At 43.2% G+C, this 21,362-nt stretch overlaps 2 protein-coding genes across 2 annotated transcripts; one reads left to right on the top strand and one right to left on the bottom strand.

The window, feature by feature from the left end:
• Nucleotides 1-850: 850 nt before the first annotated feature.
• LOC311130197 (coatomer subunit epsilon-like) lies at nucleotides 851-4,742 on the bottom strand. Its single transcript, XM_084162894.1, has 10 exons — nucleotides 4,611-4,742; nucleotides 4,344-4,406; nucleotides 4,033-4,133; nucleotides 3,755-3,907; nucleotides 3,612-3,665; nucleotides 3,392-3,473; nucleotides 3,015-3,170; nucleotides 2,180-2,248; nucleotides 1,532-1,606; nucleotides 851-1,072 (listed from the first exon to the last, which is right to left on the bottom strand). Exons 1-10 carry the CDS (start codon nucleotides 4,710-4,712, stop codon nucleotides 1,019-1,021), a joined length of 909 nt encoding a protein of 302 aa, XP_084019020.1. The 5' UTR covers nucleotides 4,713-4,742; the 3' UTR covers nucleotides 851-1,018.
• Nucleotides 4,743-8,821: 4,079 nt separating this feature from the next.
• LOC311130765 (tumor necrosis factor alpha-induced protein 8-like protein 1) lies at nucleotides 8,822-20,069 on the top strand. The gene is made up of 3 exons (XM_084163558.1): nucleotides 8,822-9,100; nucleotides 17,434-17,713; nucleotides 18,138-20,069. Exons 2-3 carry the CDS (start codon nucleotides 17,442-17,444, stop codon nucleotides 18,424-18,426), a joined length of 561 nt encoding a protein of 186 aa, XP_084019684.1. The 5' UTR covers nucleotides 8,822-9,100; nucleotides 17,434-17,441; the 3' UTR covers nucleotides 18,427-20,069.
• Nucleotides 20,070-21,362: the final 1,293 nt, after the last annotated feature.

A 21,362-nucleotide genomic window follows, 5' to 3' on the forward strand; every position in this document is an offset into this window, starting at 1 on the left:
TTCCATGACATAGACTGACCAGGTGAATTCAGGTGAAAGCTGTGATCCTTTATTGATGTCACATGTTAAATCCACTTCAATCAGTGTAGATGAAGGGGGGGAGACAGGTTAAAGAAGGATTTTTGAGACATGGATCGTGTATGTGTGCCATTCAGAGGGTGAATGGGCAAGACAAAATATTTAAGTGCCTTTGAATGGGGTATGGTAGTACGGTGCCAGTCACACCGGTTTGAGTGTGACAAGAACAGCAACGCTGCTGGGTTTTCCACGCTCAACACTTTCCTGTGTGTATCAAGAATGGTCCACCACCCAAAGGACATCCAGCCAACCTGACACAACTGTGGGAAGCATTGGAGTCAACATGGGCCAGCATCCCTGTGGAACGCTTTCGATACCTCGTAGAGTCCATGCCCCAACAAATTGAGTCTGTTCTAAAGGCAAAAGGAGGTGCAACTCAATATTACGAAGGTGTTCCTAATGTTTGTACACTCAGTGTAGGGTAGATAGTTAAAATATACCTGTACATTGGGCATGCACAGAGGAATTTCTATAAATCATGAATTTAATGGCCCACTCATTAAAAAAATTGATAATTTCACACGCATAGTGGGGGGGGGGGGGGATAGGTGGGTAAACTCTGATCGCGGTGAAAAAAATAACACTCCCTATACATTCAATGCACTCTTCCGCAAAAGGTGGGTAAACTATTGGCTAAAGAACATTTTAACAAGTTGGTAAACTGTGTTTACCCTCCACTACACCACTGGTTTCACACGGACACACACTGGGTGTAAACAGGGTCATAAAACATTTATTGTAAATTTTTGAGGAATGCTAAAAGGAAACAGAGTGACAAAAAGTGTATTTTTTTATTCTTCAAATTTCTAAATGTGCAAGTCAATTTTAATCCATACAGTTTAGCATTTGTCATATTGATAGACAAAAAGAGACATGGAGCCATCAGTTGTGTGTCCAGTATTAATAATGTTTTGGGGTCCAAACAGATTCCTCCATTGTCTCACGCAGTTGCAGTGGGAGCATACTGCATCGTCAGTCTGTCAAATTCATTCTCCTGAGGTAAAAAAGTAGAAGCATTTTACACATGGTAGAAAATGTTTAACTAGTGACACTGTTGTAGACTGAAATAAACTGGTTTAACAAACGATACAACCAGACTTTTCAATGTTGATTTACACTTCTTAAATTGGGTAATTATGGTGTAGTGAAGTCTATGAAATCAAAGTCAAACTATTTTTAAATGCTCAGACTTGATATGCTGCAGTGCTCACCAATCAAATCATTTAATTTACTTCCAAGAGAGCTAAGGTTGTAACAAGGAAGAATGCTGCTCTTTAATGTTTATTTGATTTTTTTACTTAACACATATTTTTCTTAAAACTGCATTGTTGGTTAATAAGGGCTTGTAAGTAAGCATTTCACTGTAAGGTCTACACCGGTTGTATTCGGCGCATGTGACAAATAACATTTGATTTGAAGTAGAAATGTGTATGGGCAAATGTAATCCACGTACCTTGGTCAGGTAGTCTTTAAGGAAGGGGTGAGCTCTATGGGCATCTTTCAGTTGAGAGAGATACCTGTTGGTTACCTGCCAACAAATACATAACCGATTGATGTTAAGGAAGTTCATGCATATAAAAACATTCATAAATCATTATCATAAATCATTAGAACAAGGTCTTATCTATATACACCTCGGTTGAGTTCAATAACCTTGATTGGTGATTACTTTGACCCCAATTGAAGAAAGTGTTCTGTAGATAGTCAAGATTATATTATTTACTCACTATCACAAGCAGAATTTTTTGAGACTTTATCCCTAGAACTTTGTCTTCTGAGTTTATTGCTGTTTAAGGAGAAGGGCACTAATGTGCAAGATATCAGCAAATTGAATAAACCCCCTTTTGTCATTCCAAAGCTTTGATAATGTCTGCCAAACAAACCTGGTCGTGGTCCTCTGTAGCTCAGCTGGTAGAGCACGGCGCTTGTAACGCCAAGGTAGTGGGTTCGATCCCCGGGACCACCCATACACAAAAATGTATGCACGCATGACTGTAAGTCGCTTTGGATAAAAGCGTCTGCTAAATGGCATATTATTATTAAACCTAGCTAGAGACAAACATTTCTCAGTATCTGTGGCAAAAAGTATGCAAAATCTTACCTCAGGAGCTTTGCCTAAGTGCTGGGTCAGCACAATCAGATTGATCAGAGTCTCAGGGTGGCTGCTGTCCTGTTAGGGGAAAAACAGACTCTATAAGAGGTTGGAAAACACCCACTGTTTCTCACAGAAATGTCTCGATGCACTGTATGACCTTGCTCATTACCCCGTTTCATTCATACACGTTTCATCACATTTTCTGAAATATGTATACAACAACTGCATTACTAGTGTATTTATATCACAATTTGACATTTACATTTTTAGTCATTTAGCAGACGCTCTTATCCAGAGCGACTTACAGTTAGTGAGTGCATACATTTTCATACTGGCCCCCCGTGGGAAACGAACCCACAACCCTGGCGTTGCAAGCGCAATGCTCTACCAACTGAGCTACATTGTCTGAACAAGTGTAAAATATGTGACATCTTTATGTGTAATAATTTAATCAAGGATCAGTCTTCTGTGACATCCCAACAAGGTGTTGGTTATACTCTGGACCACTTTTCCCCATCTTCGATCAACTGCAGGTCTAGGGTTTTTATTTTTATTTTGTAAGCATTTGGCGCCACCTACTGGACAATTGCTATAACTGCAAGTATTTTGCTTATGATGACACTAAACTTGTATTGCTGTGGTTGGATAAGACAACAGACACCACTAATCGGTTTAACTAATTCAAATTGTACCAATACATTTCTTCACTGTAACGCCCTATAATGTTATGCTATCAAATAGTGTTCATCTATATTTAAACAACCCTCTAGACGTCTCTACAGCTTAATCTCTGAAATATGTCTACAGTTGATATTAGAGTGCATTTGAGGTAAGTAATGACCTTGTCTAGTGCCTCCTGGAGAACCCCCTCTGCCTCCTCCCACTTGTTCTGGGCCATATGGCAGGCAGCCTGGCCATTCAGCAGAAGCAAAGTGGGGGAGTACTTATCCGACATCTCCTGGAAGATGTAGTAAGCATCCTGCAGCTTCTCTCCTCCCTGAAAAAAAAGGGAAAGGCAAGAGTCCTTTTTTTCCTTCTTCTGTTGATCAGATGAAAAACAGAAATTGAGTTGACTTCAGTCCTAAAGGGATGACTACTTTTCCATTTAGAGTGGTGCTCTGTCAATAAAAGCCATTTTTTTTCAGGTGAGGGGCAATGAGGCCCGCTCCACTGATGTATTATAGCATGTAGGGGTCTTCACTATGGCCTGACACTCACAACAGCGATGTTGACCCAAGCCGTGGACAGTTGGGTCAGTGTGGCATCCTCGTCTTGCTCCTGCATCTTCTTCAGCTCTTTCCTTTGTGTCAAAATAAGTCAACAACGCCATATATGACCAACACTGAATCATGTGCTCAATTTGCTGAATCCTTTGAACTAAATTTACTTAAAAGTATTTAAAAGGCATTTAATCAGATGGTGTGTGGAGCAGACATACCTTGCCAAATCAACACGGTCTAAACTCAGCAGCACCTGAATGGTCATTGCCATGCTGAACAGAAAAAGAAGGACATTCACGTATTGCATAACACATAATAACAGGGGCTATAAACATGAATAGTATCCTGTGATCGTCCTTACCACTCCAGACTTTCTCCCTGGTGCAGGGTCCTCAAGGCAGCATCCGAGTTCATCTCATGGTAGTAAATGGACGCAGCCATGAGCAGGAAGGTTGTGTTGGCCACATCTACACTCTTGGTCATCTTCTTGTCAAGTTCAGCCACAATGGCATCCCTGCACAAGCAACAAAGACAGCAATATTGTTACACCACCAAAGGAGTCAACAAAGAGCATTTCATTTTAATTACATAGGTGGGTTGTTATATTGACTGTTTAATGTTACATTGACTGAATAAAACCTTTTGCCCTCGTTGGCGCGATACTCAGCAAACATCTTGACAGCCTGGAGCTCTGGCGAGGAGCTCGCCTTGACGTCATCCATCACCACAGCATACTTCCTCTGAAATGATACAGGAGATGAGAACTGATACAATACTGACAGGCAGTGTCTTAATGGAACTTATAACGGCAGCATCTTCGGATGATAAAGTTATAGTTCAAAATTAGACAATAAAAACAATATAGTAATTATTGCACAGTGACACTAACGTTACACACGTAATTTCACATTCCAATAAGTATATCTCCATCTGTGCAATTATGAACTTACCTGGGCAATATATGCTCTGTACAGAAACATGTCTCTCTCAACCTCCTTCTCAGGTGTTGATGGCTATAAAGAGGAAATAGCAAGTAGGTTATGTTTTTTATTTAACATGATCTAATTCCTTGAATTGCTTTTATAACAGATGTTAACGTTAGCAGCTACTAGCTGATTAGCTAACATTAGCTAGCCAGTCCAAACGTATTACATCGACACTACAGAAAGACTAGCTATTAGCCATGTTGCACAAACGGTTTATCAGCAGATAATTACCTTAACTTTCTGAGCTTCATTGATACATTGTTGATAACTGCCAATATAATAAGCATTTTTCACATCGAAGAGTTCATCAACATCTCCTTGTTGCGTCGCCATGTTGACTGGATGACTTCCTAGACACGTAGCACCGACGCGTCATCACACAACGTATTTAACGCGTTCAAGACAACTCGGAAACTCGGACCACCGAGTTAAATTGTGCGTACTTTTTTTGCATAGAGCTTCCTATTGGTTGATTCCAAGGGAGAACGACAATCATGGTAGAAATAATTGCTCCTAATACACCAGATGCATGTCCTTGAATCGATTATTTTGAAATCGTACACAGAATAAGTTATAAGGATAGTTTAGTTGCTAATGGAAGCCTGCAGTACCCCGGCTGGCCTTCAATTTGAGTAATGCCGCGTTCAAAACAACTGGGAACTCGGAATTGGGAACTCAGAAATCTCAGACTTCCAACTTCAGTGCGTTCAAAACAACTGGAAACTCTGGAAAAAAATTAGCTCTGACTGGGAAAAATCTATTTGAACGGCCATCCAACTCGGAATTCCAACTAGGGAACTCGGGCCTCTTTCTAGAGCTCCGACTTTCCGACCTGAAGATCACTGACGTCATGATTTGACCTCGTATTTTTCCGAGTTCCCAGTTGTTTTGAGTTCCCAGTGTATCACCGTTTGCTACAGTATGTTATTGGTTACAAAGTGGCAATATCCAAACACTCCACTAAACGGCGCTCCTGAACAAGCTTGCCATCTAATTAATGGCCTACTAGAGCGTCCAGCGAGTAAAGCGTACAACACACCCCTGTGCACCACACGGATGCGCTGTGATAAGGATGACAATAAGCATAAAAAACCAATAATATTATGGATGACTGGATTGCAGAGTAGCCTATGAACTAACTATATGAATGTGGTGATATTCTATAAATAAGATTATGCATGTAACCTACGATATCTGTTTGAAATAGCCCTATTTAATCTGGTTTGAATGTTTATGAGTTATTTATATTCGTTTTCATCAGGTCCATAACAGAAAAAAAGAGCTTGTTGATTGTTGATTAAAACATGCGATTCACAATGAACAACATAACCTCCGGAATTCCTGCTAAACCCATGAATTCATAAACCGGGGCAAAACCTGTGCTTTCCTGTCCAGAAAATATCTGCTGTTAAACACCTTGTGTCTGGTTACAATTACTCTCGACTCTCTCTCTCTCTCTCTCTCTCTCTCTCTCTCTCTCTCTCTCTCTCTCTCTCTCCTCTCTCTCTCTCTCTCTCTCTCTCTCTCTCTCTCTCTCTCTCTCTCTCTCTCTCTCTCTCTCTTTCTCTCTCTCTCTGTCTTCTCGGTTTCTGTCTCTCTACCCAACTAAGCAACTGAGGCAATATTTTCCTTTAATGAGGTCAAATATTAATCTTCTCTTTTTCCCCTGACCCATCTGTCTATCTCCTCATTTGAATTCCATGCTGTCACAGTCACTAGCCCATTCAAACTTAACATCCTTGTCATTTATCGACCTCCAGGTTCCCTTGGAGAGTTCATCAATGAGCTTGACGCCTTGATAAGTTCCTTTCCTGAGGATGGCTCACCTCTCACAGTTCTGGGTGACTTCAACCTCCCTACGTCTACCTTTGACTCATTTCACTCTGCCTCCTTCTTTCCACTCCTCTCTGCTTTTGACCTCACCCTCCTATCATCTCTTCCATCTGCTCAATCCTTCTCCCTCCAATCTCCTGATTCTGCCTCCTCAACCCTCCTCTCCTCCCTTTCTGCATCCTTTGACTCTCTATGTCCCCTATCCTCCCGGCCGGCTCGGTCCTCCCCTCCTGCTCCGTGGCTTGACGACTCATTGCGAGCTCACAGAACAGGGCTCCAGGCAGCCGAGCGGAAATGGAGGAAAACTAGACTCCTTGCGGACCTGGCATCTTTTCACTCCCTGCTCTCTACATGTTCTTCATCTGTTTCTGCTGCTAAAGCCACTTTCTACCACTAAATTCCAAGCATCTGCCTCTAACCCTAGGAAGCTCTTTGCCACCTTCTCCTCCCTGCTGAATCCTCCTCAACCCCCCCCCCCCCCCCCCCCCTCCCTCTCTGTGGAAGACTTCGTCAACCATTTTGAAAAGAAGGTTGACGACATCCGATCCTCATTTGTTAATTCAAATGACACTGCTGGTCCTGCTCACACTGCCCTACCCTATGCTTTGACTTCTTTCTCCCCTCTCTCTCCAGATGAAATCTTGTGACGGCCGGCCGCCCAACAACCTGCCCGCTTGACCCTATCCCCTCCTCTCTTCTCCAGACCATCTTCGGTGACCTTCTCCCTTACCTCACCTCGCTCATCAACTCATCCTTGACCGCTGGCTATGTCCCTTCCGTCTTCAAGAGAGCGAGAGTTGCACCCCTTCTCAAAAAACCAACACTCGATCCCTCTGATGTCAACAACTACAGACCAGTATCCCTTCTTTCTTTTCTCTCCAAAACTCTTGAACGTGCCGTCTTTAGCCAACTCTCTTGCTATCTCTCTCAGAATGACCTTCTTGATCCAAACCAGTCAGGTTTCAAGACTGGTCATTCAACTGAGACTGCTCTTCTCTGTGTCACGGAGGCTCTCCGCACTGCTAAAGCTAACTCTCTCTCCTCTGCTCTTGTCCTTCTAGACCTGTCTGCTGCCTTTGATACTGTGAACCATCAGATCCTCCTCTCCACCCTCTCCGAGTTGGGCATCTCCGGCGCGGCTCACTCTTGGATTGCGTCCTACCTGACCGGTCACTCCTACCAAGTGGCGTGGTGAGAATCTGTCTCCGCACCACGTGCTCTCACCACTGGTGTCCCCCAGGGCTCAGTTCTAGGCCCTCTCCTATTCTCGCTATACACCAAGTCACTTGGCTCTGTCATATCCTCACATGGCCTCTCCTATCATTGCTACGCAGACGACACACAACTAATCTTCTCCTTTCCCCCTTCTGATAACCAGGTGGCGAATCGCATCTCTGCATGTCTGGCAGACATATCAGTGTGGATGATGGATCACCACCTCAAGCTGAACCTCGGCAAGACGGAGCTGCTCTTCCTCCCGGGGAAGGACTGCCCGTTCCATGATCTCGCCATCACGGTTGACAACTCCGTTGTGTCCTCCTCCCAGAGTGTGAAGAGCCTTGGCGTGACCCTGGACAACACCCTGTCGTTCTCCGCTAACATCAAGGCGGTGACCCGATCCTGTAGGTTCATGCTCTACAACATTCAGAGAGTACGACCCTGCCTTACACAGGAAGCGGCACAGGTCTTAATCCAGGCACTTGTCATCTCCCGTCTGGATTACTGCAACTCGCTGTTGGCTGGGCTCCCTGCCTGTGCCATTAAACCCCTACAACTCATCCAGAATGCCGCAGCCCGTCTGGTGTTCAACCTTCCCAAGTTCTCTCACGTCACCCCGCTCCTCCGCACACTCCACTGGCTTCCAGTTGAAGCTCGCATCTGCTACAAGACCATGGTGCTTGCCTACGGAGCTGTGAGGGGAACGGCACCTCCGTACCTTCAGGCTCTGATCAGTCCCTACACCCAAACGAGGGCATTGCGTTCATCCACCTCTGGGCTGCTGGCCCCCCTACCTCTGCGGAAGCACAGTTCCCGCTCAGCCCAGTCAAAACTGTTCGCTGCTCTGGCACCCCAATGGTGGAACAAGCTCCCTCACGACGCCAGGACAGCGGAGTCACTCACCACCTTCCGGAGACACTTGAAACCCCACCTCTTTAAGGAATACCTGAGATAGGATAAAGTAATCCTTCTACCAACACTTACCCCACCCCAAATAAATAAAAAATACAAAAAACATATTGTAAAGTGGTTTCCCACTGGCTATAATGTGAATGCACCAATTTGTAAATCGCTCTGGATAAGAGCGTCTGCTAAATGATGTAAATGTAAAATGTAAATGTTATGATTAAACAATTGTGTAGTCCACTGGACTTTATGACATTAACCAACACTCCATAGTTCCTGCTCATTGTTCCCCTAATGCCATTTTATTTGGGAAATTCTCAACCTTGGATTTCGGAGCTAGATTACGATAATTACTGGAAACAGAATGGGAGGGGGGATGTTGACTCGATAAAGGGATTTTCCCACAGTATGATTGGTTTGGTCAATCTTACTGGTTTCTTCCATTGGTCCATAATAACATCCATCTTGAAATTTCGAAGTCCTTCATGTTTGAAACTTTTTGTGAAGAGGAGTCGGGTTACAACAGGGAGAGAAGAAAACACTCAAATATTTACACAACAGTACATACATTTACATTAAGTCAACTGAGAAGAGCCTTTTCTCGAGGAAAGACGAAGGTCCGATTCATGGAGCTGTACATGGATTTGCTATGGATTGCCATAATGAAGACTCGAGATTTTGCTTAGATTAAATTGTCAAATTGTAGCACTGTACTCCGCGGTCTCTTTACTCACACCCCGCATCCGGTTTGATTTGAACGAAAGGTAAGTTAATGGTATTTTACTGAATGATAAAGATTTAAGTCTTTGAGAAACACATAGCAAACAATAATATCTAGTCCTTTGAAAATACAGTGGAGGGGTGGGAGGTGGCAGAACTGGCTCAAGGAAGGGGATGCCCAATAGGTGTGTAATGTCATTAGACTTTCAATAATTAGCCTACGTTATTGTAGAATATAGGCATAGTTTGCAACTCAAGATTCGATTTTTATTACCTTTATGTTTGATTAATATTAATATACAGTATGAGTTTTGAATGACAGTTTTCATTTCTGATGTGAATGATTGCATCTTTACAATATGGATAATAGGATCATCTGAAAGTTTGCATGAATTGCGGCCATGAATGAGTTACCTCTTGCAGCTGTACTGTATGTAGGTTGCTACACTTGCTGGCTATGGCTGACAACCAAGTGGGTCAGTTACTGCTACAGTTTGGTTGCTCAGCTAACTGAGAACTGAGCTCCACTTTGGCCAGGAAGCCAGCTTCATTTCCTTAACATTAATTTACGTTGAACCTGTTTGTCATGATTTCTGCCACTCAAGCACTGCTGGAAATGTATGATTATTCCTGTGGAGATGGAAGTTAACTCATTGACAACCGCAGCACAGAGATGTTTCACCTGATTACAAGACTGCAAAGTTCAGTTGGCCAGGCAGCTTCAGCTGTTACCTAGGAAACTTGAAACGGTCTGTCCGCGTCCTCTTGGAAGGGCAGTGAATCCTCCCTATCCTTCATAGAAAGTAGACCATATACAACAGACTAGAGACAAATGACACATGAGATAGCTTTGGGACATTGCTTCTCTTTATTTTTTATTTATTTGTTTATTTGTCAGGGACCATGTACAACATGCCATTGCACCAGATTTAGCTAGAGAGCTCATTTTCAACTGTAGTCCCTGGGCAGAAAACAATCAACATCATTACAATGTTACAATAGAACACACTGTTTGAGTTTGGCCCCTCAGCCCTGTTCCTGGTTCACCTGTGGCGTCACGGCAGACTTCTTACCTTGGTCAATTTTTTATATTTTTTATTGCTTGTATCAATTATTAATCTGTGATACATTTTATGACGCCACATTAATTATTAAACCCGCAGCAGGCTCTTTTAGATCTGAGAAGACTGTAAAAAAGAATGGTTTGTGAGTGAAGGCACTGTCTCCCTATTAGACGCTGTGCACAACCCCTGATACAATGTGGGAGGATGAGAGAGCGACAGCACGCGCGCACTAGGGAGACAGTGCATGTGACATTCAAACTTGAAACACACAGAGATACATACTGTACACATGTGCACGCTCAAACACACACACACACACACAAAATAGACGTACTCAAACACTATATATACTTGCACAACCATGTGCGCATGTACCACACACACACACTCACACAAAACTGAGTTTCCAGCACTCATTAGCACCTCCACTGTTATGCAACAGCACAAGAGAAGAGAGGAGAGGACGGGGAAAAACACACAACTTGATGAAAGATAAAATTGCAGCAGCCAGTAATCCTAATTGATACTGTTCATTACCAGACAGTGGAAATGTTTCATGTGAATAGCTGATTGTGAGGTGATCCGTTCAGACTCGACACAAAGCACGGCTACATCTTACATGACCATTGTGGGTGATTCCATGCCTGCATAGCCTGAAAATATTTTTGGTAAATCAGATTGTTCTGGCAATTCTCACATAGAAACTTCATTGGGAGGAAGGATGTTTGATATGCTTATTACATTTGTAACACAAACCATTTTTGAGAACCATGATGACATTGCAATTCTAGGAACTTTTTAGACCTATACATGCCCCCTGTAAGACCTAATGATCCATGAACCGTACATGATACAGATAACATGCTTTCACATATCCCCTTATGATCCGGATCCTGGAGTGTTTGGTACCCTGAGAGTACTATAAAGCATTCGGAAAGTATTCAGACCCCTTCACTTTTTCCACATTTTGTTACGTTACAGCCTTATTCTAAAATGAATACAATTATTTTTCCCCCCTCATCAATCTACACACACTACCCCATAATGACAAAGCCAAAACAGGTTTTTAGACATTTTTGCGAATTTATTTAAAAATAAAAAACAGAAATACCTTATTTACAGTATTCAGACCCTTTGCTATGAGACTCGAAATTGAGCTCAGGTGCATTCTGTTTCCATTGATCATCCTTCAGATATTTCTACAACTTGATTGGACTCTACCTGTGGTAAATTAAATTGATTGGACATGATTTGGAAAGGCACACACCTGTCTATATAAGGTCCCACAGTGGACAGTGCATGTCAGAGAAAAAACCTGCAAGAATTCTGCAGCATTGAAGGTCCCCAAGAACACAGTGGCCTCCATCATTCTTAAATGGAAGGAGTTTGGAACCACCAAGACTCTTCCTAGAGCTGGCCGCCCGCCAAACTGAGCAATAGGGGGAGAAGGGCCTTGGCCAGGGAGGTGACTAAGAACCCGATGGTCACTCTGACAGAGCTCCAGAGTTCCTCTGTGGAGATGGGAGAAGCTTCCAGAAGGACAACCATCTCTGCAGCACTCCACCAATCAGGCCTTTATGGTGGAGTGGCCAGACGGAAGCAACTCTTCAGTAAAAGGCACATGACAGCCCGCTTGGAGTTTGCCAAAAGGCACCTAAAGGACTCTGAGACAAGATTCTCTGGTCTGATGAAAGCAACATTTAACTCTTTGGCCTGAATGCCGAGCATCACGTCTGGAGGAAACCAGGCACCGCTCATCACCTGGCCAATACCATCCCTACGGTGAAGCATGGTGGTGGCAGCTTCCTGCTGTGGGGATGTTTTTCAGCGGCAGGGACTGGGAGACTAGTCAGGATCGAGGGAACGATGAACAGAGCAAAGTACAGAGAGAACCTGCTCCAGAGCCCTCAGGACCTCAGACTGGGGCGAAGGTTCACCTTCCAACAGGACAACGACCCTAAGCACACAGCCAAGACAACGCAGGAGTGGCTTCGGGACAAGTCTCTGAATGACCTTGGGTGGCCCAGCCAGAGCATACATTTTTGTGCCCCTGGTCTGAGAGGATGGAAGTTCAATATGTACAGTAGCTAGATGTAGAAGGCTAACGTTAACTAGCTAACGTTGCCTATGAATGGAAGTTAGACTAGCGAGCAAGCATTTTAGCCAGGTAGCCTAGGACAACAAAAAATAAAAGAGAGGAGGATGGCATTGGCGTTTCTCTACAAGTAGGGTGAGTCAACATCTACTTGCACGAACGCACACACACACAGAAATCAGAACCATGGACAGCCACATCATATTTAGCTTATGTTGATTGGAATAAATAGTTTTTGGTATCTTTTAGTTGTCACTGTATTTGACTAAGCAGAGGTGATTTGATGATGTTGAAGTTGAAATGGATGCAGCTCCTGTTTTCTTTGCGACTTGCGGTAACTCTCTGTGGTTCTAAATCAGTAGTTGTTTAGTGGTCCGAAAATGTCTGAAACATGAACTTGTTGACCATGCTGTAGGTCATGTAACTGTCTGTTACTGTACATGCAATATGCTTTGTGGACTTCACTGGACAGAGGTTGCTTTCCGGTTTTGTGATAAACTGAATATGTTTTTTCATACTTCTAGCAGAGAGAGTCGTGAACTTTAGATGTTATTTGTGTGTCGTGAGATGTACTCGTCTCTCCTCAAAGCAACCCTGTTTAGATTCTCATTGACACATTGTGATTGAATGTGGCAGGCAAAGTGGCGGTTTTTACATCCACTAATAGAGGGGCATAGTATCCCTCTCTCTGACAGTGTTGCAGGGACAGCTTGTCGGATTTCTGACATGGGTACTCCCTTGGAAGCCTCCCGCTGACACTCAAAGGAGACCGATTTGTTATTCTTGAAAAGACAGAGAAGAGTGGAAATCACAGTAGTTACATAGCAGGCACATTTCATCTGCAGCCGGTCAGCTGCTACAATGAGGGAAAAAAGTATTTGATCCCCTGCTGATTTTGTATGTTTGCCCACTGACAAAGAAATGATCAGTCTATAATTTTAATGGTAGGTTTATTTGAACAGTGAGAGACAGAATAACAACAAAATAATCAAGAAAAATGCATGTCAAAAATGTTATAAATTGATTTGCATTTTAATGAGGGAAATAAGTATTTGACCCCCTCTCAATCAGAAAGATTTCTGGCTCCCAGGTGTCTTTTATACAGGTAACGAGCTGAGATTAGGAGCACACTCTTAAAGGGAGTGCTCGTAATCTCAGCTTGTTAACTGTATAAAAGACACCTGTCCACAGAAGCAATCAATCAATCAGATTCCAAACTCTCCACCATGGCCAAGACCAAAGAGCTCTCCAAGGATGTCAGGGACAAGACTGTAGACCTACACAAGGCTGGAATGGGCTACAAGACCATCGCCAAGCAGCTTGGTGAGAAGGTGACAACAGTTTGTGTGATTATTCGCAAATGGAAGAAACACAAAAGAACTGTCAATCTCCCTCGGCCTGGGGCTCCATGCAAGATCTCACCTCGTGGAGTTGCAATGATCATGAGAACGGTGAGGAATCAGCCCAGAACTACACGGGAGGATCTTGTCAATGATCTCAAGGCAGCTGGGACCATAGTCACCAAGAAAACAATTGGTAACACACTACGCCATGAAGAACTGAAATCCTTTAGCGCCCATAAGGTCCCCCTGCTCAAGAAAGCACATATACAGGGCCGTCTGAAGTTTGCCAATGAACAGCTGAATGATTCAGAGGAGAACGGGGTGAAAGTGTTGTGGTCAGATGAGACCAAAATCGAGCTCTTTGGCATCAACTCAACTTGCCGTGTTTGGAGGAGGAGGAATGCTGCCTATGACCCCAAGAACACCATCCCCACCGTCAAACATGGAGGTGGAAACATTATGCTTTGGGGGTGTTTTTCTGCTAAGGGCACAGGACAACAAAAGGACGATGGACGGGGCCATGTACCGTCAAATCTTGGGTGAGAACCTCCTTCCCTCAGCCAGGGCATTGAAAATGGGTTGTGGATGGGTATTCCAGCATGACAATGACCCAAAACACATGGCCAAGGCAACAAAGGAGTGGCTCAAGAAGAAGCACATGATGGTCCTGGAGTGGCCTAGCCAGTCTCCAGACCTTAATCCCATAGAAAATCTGTGGAGGGAGCTGAAGGTTCGAGTTGCCAAACGTCAGCCTCGAAACCTTAATGACTTGGAGAAGATCTGCAAAGAGGAGTGGAACAAAATCCCTCCTGAGATGTGTGCAAACCTGGTGGCCAACTACAAGAAACGTCTGACCTCTGTGATTGCCAACAAGGGTTTTGCCACCAAGTACTAAGTCATGTTTTGCAGAGGGGTCAAATACTTATTTCCCTCATTTAAAATGCAAATCAATTTATAACATTTTTGACATGCGTTTTTCTTGATTTTTTTGTTGTTATTCTGTCTCTCACTGTTCAAATAAACTTACCATTAAAATTATAGACTGATCATGTCTTTGTCAGTGGGCAAACGTACAAATTCAGCAGGGGATCAAATACTTTTTTCCCTCACTATATACAGTAATAACAAATTGCAAATATTGCTGTTTGTGAATATGAACACTCGGATTAGCATTCGATCACATTTAGGATTTTAATAAAGGTTTGACATTGTTTTAATCTTGGAAGGAGTATTGATTGCTAGGATACTGACATATATTAGAGGTGACACTAATGTAGCATTTAATGTTTCTCTTTAACGGGCACATACTGACGTGTGGCATGCTAGAGATGGGCACAGATCTAGGCTCTGCTTACCTGCAACCTCACCTCAGCAACCTCATCCTACTTCATTAGGGACTGAGGCAGGCTGAAGCTGAACCTGTTGTTCCTGGGTTCCTGTTGTTGCGGCGCTGCTGCTGTAATGTCTGGGGCCTGGGCTCATCTGGCAGAGGAAATGCAGAAGATGTGAAAGCCTGTGGCCCCCTGACCCATTGTTTATGAGCTGCCACAATGTGTTGAGGCTTCCTCTGAGTCATTGTCCTTTTGCAGGCAACACAGACACTCACACACACACACACACACACACACACACAGCTCGGAGCTAGCCTCTTCACAAATACGCACACACATACGTTATAGCAGGTAACCTAGCGGAGGCGGCAGGTAGCCTAGCGGTTAAGAGCATTGGGCCAGTAACCGAAAGGTTGCTGGTTGGAATCCCTGAGCCGGCAAGGTGGAAAAAAAACTGCTGTTCTGCCCTTGAGCAAGGCAGTTAACCCGCAACAACAACTGCTCCCCGGGCGCCGTGGACGTCGATTTAAGGCAGCCCCCCGCATCTCTCTGATTTCAGAGGGGTTGGGTTAAATGCTGAAGACACATTTTGGTTGAATGCATTCAGTTGTACATCTGACTAGGTATCCCCTTCCCTTTCCATTCCTCACACAAAAACCTATTTTGTGTTCTAAATGTGTATTCAGCCGGTAGTTAAAGAGACAGTCCTATCATTGGCTACTTTGCAGAACTGCAAATCAAATCAAGCTTTATGTATATAGCACATTTCAGACATGGATGCAACGCAATGTGCTTCACAGGAAAAAACAAAAACAATGAAAATAAAAACAAATATTTTACTACACAACAAACTGAAACAAAAAAAAGCACCCTAAGGAAAAGCAAAGCTAAAAAGTTGTGTTTTAGCATCTCTTTTAAATATGTCCACAGTTTCGGCCCCCCTCAGGTTCTCAGGCTATTCCAGAGGCTGGGGGCATAGTAACTAAAGGCTGCTTCTCCATGCCTCTTGGTCCTAGGCTTTGGGATAGTTAAAAGGCCAGTGCCAGAGGACCTGAGGGACCTACTGGGTACACCACTCAAAAGCACATCTGACATGTATTGGGGTGCACAATGGTGGATTGATTTAAAAACCAATAGAATAATCGTAAAATGTAGCCAGTGCAGAGCCTTTAAAACCGGTGTAATGTGTGCTCTAGTCTTGGTCAGTACACGTGCTGCAGCATTCTGTATGTTTTTCAGTTGACCAATAGCTTTCTTGGGTAGACCAGACAGGAGAGCATTACAGTAGTCAAGCCTGCTTGTAATAAAAGCATGGATGAGTCTCTCTGTTTCAGCCAGAGATAGAAACGGCCACACCTTGGCAATGTTCCTCAGGTGGTAAAAAGCTATTTTGGTCACATTCCTAATGTGTGATTCGAAATTGAGTTCAAAATCTAAAATGACACCTAGGTTTTTTTTACCTGGTGTTTTATCTTTATTGCCCATGAATGAAAATGTGTGCCAGATTCTCTCTCTGTGCTTTGGCTTATGATTTTGGATCATCTGCTGGCACAAAAAATGTAAAAGGCAAACATGTTTCCCATATGTTGTCATGAATGTATCCAGATAAACATCTGTTATTTCCTCCCTGTATGTAATAAAACATTAAGAAAATCCACTATCAGGTTTCACTAGATATGTTTCCATTAACTTGTCCAGTGATTTTATTACTTTTTTTGTCGACATTTAGACATAGAGCAGAGAATATAGATGTGACAATTGCCTACTACGGTACGTTTCCATTCAACTACACTACCAGTCAAAAGTTTGGACACACCTACTCATTCAAGGGTTTTTCTTTATTTGTAAAAAAAAATTGACATTGTAGAATAATAGTGAAGACATCAAAATGATTAAATAACACATATGGAATCATGTAGTAACCAAAGAAGTGTTAAACAAATCAAAATATATTTTATATTTGAGATTCTTCAAATAGCCACCCTTTGCCTTGATGACAGCTTTGCACACTTTTGGCATTCTCTCAACCAGCTTCATGAGGTAGTCACCTGGAATGCATTTCAATTAACAGGTGTGCCTTCTTAAAAGTTAATTTGTGGAATTTATTTCCTCCTTAATGTGTTTGAGCCAATCAGTTGTGTTGTGACAAGGTAGGGGGGGGGGGTATACCAGAAGATAGCCCTATTTGGTAAAAGACCAAGTCTGTATTATGGCAAGAACAGCTCAAATAAGCAAAGAGAAACGACAGTCCATCATTACTTTAAGACATGAAGGTCAGTCAATACGGAACATTTCAAGAACTTTGAAAGTTTCTTCAAGTGCAGTTGCAAAAACCATCAAGCACTATGATGAAACTGGCTCTCATGAGGACTGCCACAGGAATGGAAGGTTTGGGCTTAGTGGGACTATCAGAGATTGAGATGGTTTGGGATGAGTCAGACCGCAGAGTGGAGGAAAAGCAGCCAAACATAATTTCTAGTGAGTGTGCATCTGTATAACCTCTCCTCTCCTCTCTTCTCTCTCTCTCCTCATCCCTCGCTCCAGACGTCATCATGGACTCCTTCAGTACTAAGACCCTGGCCCTTCAGGCCCAGAAGAAGCTGATGAGCAAGATGGCCACCAAGAGTGTGGCCAACCTCTTCATTGATGACACCAGCAGCGAGGTGCTGGACGAGCTCTACCGCGTCACCAAGGAGTACACACGCAACCGCAAGGAGGCCCAGAAGATCATCAAGGACCTCATCAAGATGGTGGTGAAGCTGGGCATCCTCTACCGCAACAACCAGTTCAACGGGGAGGAACTGGTGCTGGTCGAGGGCTTCAGGTTGATTATGCTATATGATTACATGATATATGATTGATTATGTATTTAATAATTATGGCTGTAGATAGCATTAAAGATGCACTCTCAAACTTTTGTATAATTTCAGCCAGTAATTTTGAAAGTGGTGCTCATGAGCCAAAAGTGGTTCCTGTTTTTTTGTGTACTACATCATCCAATTCGTACTAGATGTTACAAATGTGTTATGCTTAAGATCCTGGAGTGCATCTTTAACGGGAGTATAATAGTCTTTGATTAGGGTTGCCAGCCCTGGATGTTGAGGGCTGTAATTTGCACTGGTTTTTATTCCAGCCTTAATGAAACCAATCATTGTGTTGGGCTGGGAAAAAAAGCAATGGCATGTCCTTTGCCATCGACTGTACCTAAGCCATCATGCATAACAACAATGTCCACGTCTCCTTTCCAGGAAGAAGGTCCACACACTGGCCATGACGGCCGTCAGCTTCCACCAGATCGAATTCACATTCGACCGGCGTGTGATGAGCGCCATCCTGAACGAGTGCCGGGAGCTGCTGCACCAGGCAATCAACCGCCACCTGACAGCCAAGAGCCACTCGCGGGTCAACCACGTGTTCAACCACTTCGCCGACTGTGACTTCCTGGCGGCTCTCTACGGCCCCTCCGAGGTGTACCGCAGCCACCTGCAGAGGATCTGCGACGGTGTCAACAAGATGCTGGACGAGGGCAACCTTTGACCCCCCCCCCCCCCCTCTTTTTTCAATGGTCTCCCAAACACAGCCTGAAGATCATATGTATGAGTAGTGAATTTAATGGGCTGAAATGCTTTCAGAGCGAAGAGGACAATAGTAGATTTTAACCTACTTCAGGACAACGATAAGGGACTCTGTTGTTAGACAGGAATGCTACTTGAGGTTAAAACAGTACTGTGGTTGTTTTGCAATAATTAACGCAACAGACCAATAATCCAGTTTCAGCATCACATTTACACTCCATATCCTAAGGAAGTCTGCACTGTGTTTGGATCAAAATACCTGTAGCCTGCTTTGGCCCTAATTATTGCTAGCACACCAAAGAGCTTGTAATTTGGGTCATGGGGCTATAAACATGGAGGAAGTTGATTGTGCCGTGCACCCTAATTGTCACTGAGCTGCTGACTCATCAGCTCTTTAACTTCATCTGAGCTGTACCGAAACCCCCGCCCAGAAAACACTTTGATTTCTGCGCAGCCGAGAGAGACTCTCCATATACAGTCATGTCAATGTTACTGACTGGAGGATATGGGAAAGGGAAGTAGGTTGCCTTTGTTGGTGAGGCCTAGGCTGTTTCGTCACGTAACATAGTATGGATTAGAGCAGAGACTAAAACAATACCGGATTGTACCTTCCATGAATTATCCCCCCACTCCAGGCCAATAATAGCCTACCTACAGCTAATCCACTCCAACACCCCAGCCTCATTTAATGTGATTGAGATCACATCTCTGCTTGATGCAAGTCCTATTTGGGAGTGAAGTTGTTTTTTAATGAACAATTTAGATTGTTGTTTAGTTTGTTATATACTACTACCCTGCACATAATGGATGTTGTTTTATTTTCTCGGCCTATATGTGTGTTTTTGTACGGCCAGAGCCTGTCTAGGAGACTGTTTGCGCTGTGGCCTCATTTAGTATTCTCAGTGACAGTGTACACCGGTTAAGAGCTGCAGCAGAGTTGTAATGAGCGCTGTGTTCTCCAGGATCTGCTGTGTCTCTCTCTACTCTGTCACAGAAACCTCCCTGGTCTGTACTGTAGCAGTTCTGCCAAAGAGAGGAAAGGGAGAGATAAGCAATCTCAGCAATCATGAGAAGGACCTTTAGGGAAATCGGTATGAACTTGATAAAGATTGTTTTCAAATGTAACATTCTATATATTTTTTTTATTCCCTCCATTTATTTCATGATGTAGTCTCCATTTGACTTCATCCTCCTACGTCTGGGGGAGTTGTATTAAGTGAATGCTCACAGGACTAGAAAATGGAAGTCCCAGAATACTTGAGATACCTTAGTTCTTAAATGTCAAAGATGCCATTCTTTCCAATCTCAACACTTCTCAGGTTTAAGTCTGAGAGCTTGTGCTCATGACACACTTACTAGAATTGGACCCAATGTTAGAGGATTAAATATGGACCAATTCATGTGCTTTATACATTTTACATTAGCTCACAAAATATACATTATTTTAAGTAATGGATTGTGAAGTGTTTTTTTTTATTCTTCGCTATACATTGTTGTACATAGGTTTGTTTTAGTGTGCCTTGTCCGTATTAGACATGACAAATATACATGAATACTAGTTTTTTTTACATCAATAAATTGTTTGTTTTTTCTTGATAAAGCACCACTCCTTTTCCAGCTTAATGCTGTTTCAGCAGCTAGATCAGAACATAATCTGTGTGCGTCTGACCTGGATTGGGTCAGGAAAATCCCTTCCGCCCGGTCAGGATATTGTTAGCCATGTTCCCAAACTAAACACAAGCCTAACTTCCTATCTGACAAACAATTTTGTTTTGGGTCCTTTTTTCCCTCTTAATTAATTTCCAAACAGGCGTGCCCAGGTCAAAGGTAAAGCTGGAGGCCAATGGAGCGGAAATGAAGCTTTCCCCTTAGCAATGACATGGCTACAGTAATTCTACCTTGGTCAGGATTCAGGAAATACATTTTCTATCAGCTTGTGAATGGGAAGCGCTTTTATCATCTACCTCGAATGCCAGCTGTGTGAATTCATTCTTAGCTATTGGTTTTGATCATTTCCGAAAGACAGTGTCAGGCTAGATTAGCCATTCAAGGCATTTTTGACATGTAAAGGAATGATTGTGAAGACTTGAAAGGGTACTGGTAAGTGTCCAATCATTTTCTGAATCCTAATAAGATACAATTCTCTTTCAGGGTGGACAGAGAATTAGACATTGAAGCCTAGCAGAAAATGGCTGGCAGTGGCACACATTTCTAAAGAATTCTGTATATACCTATTGTATACTGTATACCTATCAGTGGAGGCTGGTGGGAGGAGCTATAGGAGGATGGGCTCATTGTAATAATATAATAATAATAATAATATGCCATTTAGCAGACGCTTTTATCCAAAGCGACTTACAGTCATGTGTGCATACATTTTTACGTATGGGTGGTCCCGGGGATCGAACCCACTACCCTGGCGTTACAAGCGCCATGCTCTACCAATTGAGCTACAGAGGACCATGGCTGGAATGGAATCAATGGAATGATACCAAACATATGGAAGCAACGTGTTTGACTCCGTTCCATCGATTCCATTCCAGCCATTAATGAGCCTGTCCTCCTATAGTTCCTCCCACCAGCCTCCTCTGATACCTATTAATGTTGTTTTTCTCCCCAGTGTGACTTGCTTCAATGGTCTGGCTGAAAATTAAACTTTGGACCTGCCAGTCCCTGACTTGATTATCAAAGTGGATATTAATGTGAACTTTAATACATTTTGGTATGAAGCTGCCTTCCATTAAGGCTTTATTATAATTTTTACATAATGAACCAACTACAAAGGAGAAGTCCTGCATCTTAAGAAGGGAGGCAGCTGAACCATGCAGGCCTGTGAAGACATCATTAGTCAGTCCACTCACATCCACTCAGGCCTTGTGTTAACTATACTGTATGTAT

The sequence above is a fragment of the Coregonus lavaretus genome, assembly GCF_964263955.1.
Source record: "Coregonus lavaretus genome assembly, chromosome: 6".
NCBI classification, from domain to species: domain Eukaryota; kingdom Metazoa; phylum Chordata; class Actinopteri; order Salmoniformes; family Salmonidae; genus Coregonus; species Coregonus lavaretus.

Bases quoted from the DNA above. Each gene is read 5' to 3' on its own strand.
- LOC311130197 (XM_084162894.1), bottom strand. From the start codon at position 4,712: ATGGCGACGCAACAAGGAGATGTTGATGAACTCTTCGATGTGAAAAAT. The intron at 4,134-4,343 runs GTAAGTTCATAA...GTATCATTTCAG, and splicing joins ACAGAGCATATATTGCCCAG to AGGAAGTATGCTGTGGTGAT. The intron at 2,249-3,014 runs GTCATTACTTAC...TTCCCCTAACAG, and splicing joins TCCAGGAGGCACTAGACAAG to GACAGCAGCCACCCTGAGAC.
- LOC311130765 (XM_084163558.1), top strand. From the start codon at position 17,442: ATGGACTCCTTCAGTACTAAGACCCTGGCCCTTCAGGCCCAGAAGAAG. The intron at 17,714-18,137 runs GTTGATTATGCT...TCTCCTTTCCAG, and splicing joins GTGCTGGTCGAGGGCTTCAG to GAAGAAGGTCCACACACTGG.